At 36.0% G+C, this 4,908-nt stretch overlaps 1 protein-coding gene across 17 annotated transcripts in view; it reads left to right on the top strand.

The window, feature by feature from the left end:
• LOC106879405 (phosphofurin acidic cluster sorting protein 2) overlaps positions 1 to 4,908 on the top strand; it is a 304,160-nt gene that overhangs the window by 290,898 nt on the left and 8,354 nt on the right. For 13 of the 17 annotated variants that reach the window (XM_014928957.2, XM_014928950.2, XM_014928952.2 and 10 more), the window contains 2 exons: positions 1,072 to 1,210; positions 3,383 to 3,681. In XM_014928957.2, the coding sequence (XP_014784443.1) occupies positions 1,072 to 1,210; positions 3,383 to 3,681 (438 nt within the window). The remainder of the gene's footprint in view (positions 1 to 1,071; positions 1,211 to 3,382; positions 3,682 to 4,908) is intronic. The other 4 variants (XM_014928951.2, XM_052971606.1, XM_052971608.1 and 1 more) reach the window with 2 other exon arrangements.

Consider the following 4,908-nt stretch of genomic DNA (forward strand, 5'->3'; position numbering starts at 1 on the left):
ACTTATTCTATCGGTCTCTTTTGCTGAACCGCTAAGTTACAGGGACGTAAACACACCAGCATCGGTTGTCAAGCGATGCTGGGGAGACAAACACAGACACACAAACATATATATATACATATATATATACATATATACGACGGGCTTCTTTCAGTTTCCGTCTACCAAATCAACTCACAAGGCTTTGGTCGGCCCGAGGCTATAGTAGAAGACACTTGCCCAAGGTGCCACGCAGTGGGAATGAACCCGGAACCATGTGGTTGGTAAGCAAGCTACTTACCACACAGCCACATATATATACATACATATATTGTGAGTAAATCATAAATCCAAAAGAGATGCACGCTCTAAGTTGTGGAGTAATTAGATAAAGATAATTATGGTTGGTCTCTGGGGTAGACCAGCCATAACTATCTTTAATTAATGTATATATATGTATATATATAAAGTATGAAGATATAGACATGTCATAGGTACCACAATAATATAATCTTAGTGTCATGTTGTACATACACTGAAATTTTATATATACTATAATGTAAAAGGTAGCAAAGAAAGGATGACAAAGGAACTTAGAAATTTATGGGGAAAATGATAAAACAACACAAACAAATGAAAACATTCAATCTCTCCTCAATTATCAGCTAAAAATTTTCAAAATTTCAACAGTTTCAAACCTTAATTGTTCCTGGACAGCATACCTTGATCCTGGCAAAGAGATAACACCTGATGTTAAGGATCTCCAGCCTTCATCAGGAGGTTAATAGGACTGCTAATACTATGAGTGATGAATAACATTATACATCCCAGCTTTAGCGGGAATTTTAAAATTTACTTTTCCAAGTCATCTGAAACCTTGAACCACTTTTTGCTGCAGTGTTTTTGTAAAATTAAACAGAAAAGCACACAATCCTTCAAAATATCATGAGAGCTGCTTTAAATAACATAGAAATAAATAGACATGTCATGTATTTGTATAATATAATTTTAGTGTATAAACTTTAATAATGCACTCAAAGAAAGAGGAACCTTTTTTTGTGTTTACAAGCTAAATATTGTTTGACTTTCCAGTAGATATCGAGGAGTCTGTGACCTGCCCAACACTGTCAGGTTCACCGCCATCTCAAGTGGCGCCAACAGAGAAAACCAAAGACGGGCATCACACTCCACCAAATTCACCAAATGTTAGCTTAATGTCCCCCAGCCAGAGGTAAGTGTTTTATGTTTGATTTAGCAGGTAAATATAGGCAGAGTTTTGTAATTTCATCTTTGTACTATGACAGATCCAGTTCACATGGCTGCTAGTATATTGTAAACAGTGCTTCAAACCAATGATTTCTTTGTTGATTTTATCATGCTTGCTACTACATTCATCCCCTCTGCAGGAGAAGTTATGTGTGATAGTGTGCTCTACTATCCAATAGCTCCACCTCTTAACTCAATGCTATGGTGATCTGAGGTGGATTGTGACTCATGTGTGAACTACTTAACTAACCATGGCTCTAACTAGATTTTGTCTGTTTCTTCATTTTCAAGTATTTATTTATTTCATGGTTAGATCAGTGCAGTTAGTGTACCTCTAGAATAATGCAATTGAATGGTGACTGGAAAAAGATGGACACAGAGAGTTTCCAGGGGGATGATATGTTGTGGTAAAGGATTTAACAGCGTTTAATACAGGAGCCTAGATGGGGAGGTAGGTTAGATAATAAGAGTAGGAGTACACACAGTTAGGAGAGATGAGTGAGCCTGGGGCACATTGTTGGAGATGACACAAGATTAAACAGCTCCAAGGATCAAAGGCCAATAGAAACGACAATGAAAAAACAATAGCACAAGTGTGGACCGGAGCTTGGAGTGTATTAATTAATGTTTGTGTCTGACCAGGCAAAACATTACTACTCTATTAATTAGTCTCTCAAACTGACAACAGCACCAGAATTTGTAACCATCTTATCCGTTTCCTGCAGAGTCTTCATTCTCTGTTTCTACAAGGAATATTCAACCACCATATGTTATACTCTATATTTTCGCAGGTTGAACTTTCATCTTTTGATGGCATTCTTGCCATGACCATCCCATTTTCTTTTTGGAGGAGGGTGTGTATTATATCTAGGACCTCGGTTCATGTGATTTGGGGACAGTAGTGTTAGAATTTTAGGGAGTCCTGACTGCTATGTCTATCAGGTTGAGCTATTATTGTGCTTCTATGTAAGCAGTGTACTTTATACAGCCTGATTGATCTGTAATAAGAATATTAGGCATTTAACTGTAAAAAAAATGTTCCACCAGTACAGTATACAAAATATTTTGAGTTTATAAAAGACATTCCTCTTGCTCATACTAAATAACAGTAACCAATGTTCCCTTTAAGCAGTGTGCTTGTGTGCACACACAAAGTTTTCAAGATGAAATCAAATTTCTTAAAATTGAAGATGGTTATTTGCATGAATGTGCATACACTTAGCAAAAACAGACAAAATTTGCCAACAAACAAATTTTTGTGCACACCCACAGCTAAAAATTAGGGGGAAACATTGGGAGAATAGCCTCCCTTGAATCTATTGTACTCTTGAGAGGTTATCTTATTAAAAGTCTTGAGTAAATGGTATATTCCTAAGACAATGTAGGGAGGAGTAGGAAAGATTTTTTTTTTAACAACTGTACTAGGAAACCTGCAAGTTCATTCAGTGAATGAACATAGAGGATAGTGATACATCTATTACTGGGTTATGATGGAAATGCAATGGTATTACTACACTAAATGAAGTTGATAGAGTGAGAGAACCGTATTGCTACAATTGAATGTAGTAATATAGCCACACTAAAAGAAGGAAGATAGACAAATATAACTTTCTTGAGGCAGGAGAAATAAAGTGGTGAGATACAGGGATAAGTGATTACACTTATAGCTGTAATGATATAGCTATAGTGGAAAAGAGATACCACCTTTTATAATTCTCTCGCTCTCTCTCTCTCTCTCTCTCTCTCTCTCTCTCTCTCTCTCTCTCTCTCTCTCTCTCTCTCTCTCTCTCTTGTTTCACATTTTTTGTTTTGAAGGACAAATGTCTGAAACATTAAGACACTCTCATTCTCCATCTGGAGCTTTAACCTAATATCATATTTGTCAAACTTTGTTCTCGTGTTATTCTTTTTATATATGATTTCATATCTTTACTTTCATGAAAGCATCAGGATTCCTGTTTTCTTTTAATTCTGATAGGTTCTTCTCTGTTCTTAGTATTCTATGGAGTGTTATCTTTACTTCTATGTCATCCCTCTCTATCTTACTTTTCCCCCTATCTCTTTATCTACATGCTTTCTATCATTCTTATTCCTCCCCCTTTTTTTCCTGAATGATGACACTTCTTTATAATTTCAGTTTTTTTGTTCCCCTTCTCTCCAGTCAGCAATCCGTGCCAGCATCTGCTGCCCTGCCTTTCCTCACAGCCACCACCCAGTCGTCAGAGTACATGGAGCTACAAGTGGAGTACTGGACTCTGGCTTCCAAGTCGGAAACTAGTGACAAAGATCGCATTAACAAGAAAGAGTCGAACAAGTGTTCACTGAAGACTGCATTCCGCTCCCTTCACGTCTATCGCCTTCCTCCAGCCCCCAGTGAGATGCCCATTTCTGCTGGTTTCTGCATGGGAGTCGTAACCAAGGAGAAGAAACAGAAAAGTAAGTTTTTAATTAAGGTTTGTGTGTGTTGGGGATGTCATGTACCATTGCATTGAGATTATCTTGTTGCACTTTGCGATGAGACACACAGATGCAGAGCGAAAGACAGTCAGTCAGCCATTTATTGTAATGTGAGAGTCGTAAAATATATGAAAAATTATATTTTACTTAGTGCAAACATTATCAGATATAAAACTGTGAAAAGGAAAACACCAGAGGAAAGTAGAGAGAGAGAGAAATAGAATAAACAGGATGAAAAAAAGAGAAAGAAATGGTAAATGGTAGTGGTAATGTATGTTAATTGTTTGTATTCATGGCAATGGTGATATTCATTTGTAGTAAATGGTAATGAATGTTGGTGACACATGCAGACTATACAGGCTGAATTGGCTGCCATTGTTCTCTCTTTCCCACTACCATAACTACCACCTGTTTTTCTTAATCTGAGTTACTTCCCTTAAAATGGCACAAATTGTGTGTGAGAATATATATATATGGTTAATAAGACAGAAGATGGAAGATATGAGAATTTTTATTAATCACTACAATTGTTTTGACCCATCTAGCAAAGATCCCTCATGAAATCAAAAATTGTTGTATCTTCCATCTTCTGTCTCTCATTAAGCATATACACAACGGATACTGTGAAAGTGATTGTGCTTTATCAATAAGCTACAAGGTATAAACCATTCATTTTATCATCTAGTATATATACATTCGATGCAGAAATTATTTTCTGCAAAGATATTTCCGGATTTAGCATGCCTAAACAAGGACTTTTGAATATTACCCTATATAATTAATAGAACCATGTGCACGCTCTTCACTAGTTGTTCCCAACTAGTACATGATTCTGGGAATTATATTTCTTTGACGGTCCATACTGATGAGAAACAAATATTTTCGGTAAGAAAATGTTAATTTCGGAACCTTGGTCTACGGATAAGTTTTGTATTTACCTTTGTAATTTTCATTAGTCTCGCCCGTATGTTTTTGCTTCGCTAGATTTTTTTCTTTGAGAACTATTCGGTGATCTTCTTCTAGCACATTGGCAGTCCACTTAGTGGTCTCTTTTATATATACATATACAATAATCCTTTTGAGATCACAGATAATTTTTTCTGAATCTCCTGATTCTTTTAATGTGCGAGTTTCCTGGTATTAAATTGATATTAATTAATATCTAATTTTTTACCCTACTATTTTAATTATATATATATATATATA

The sequence above is a fragment of the Octopus bimaculoides genome, chromosome 11, assembly GCF_001194135.2.
Source record: "Octopus bimaculoides isolate UCB-OBI-ISO-001 chromosome 11, ASM119413v2, whole genome shotgun sequence".
In the NCBI taxonomy this organism is placed as follows: domain Eukaryota; kingdom Metazoa; phylum Mollusca; class Cephalopoda; order Octopoda; family Octopodidae; genus Octopus; species Octopus bimaculoides.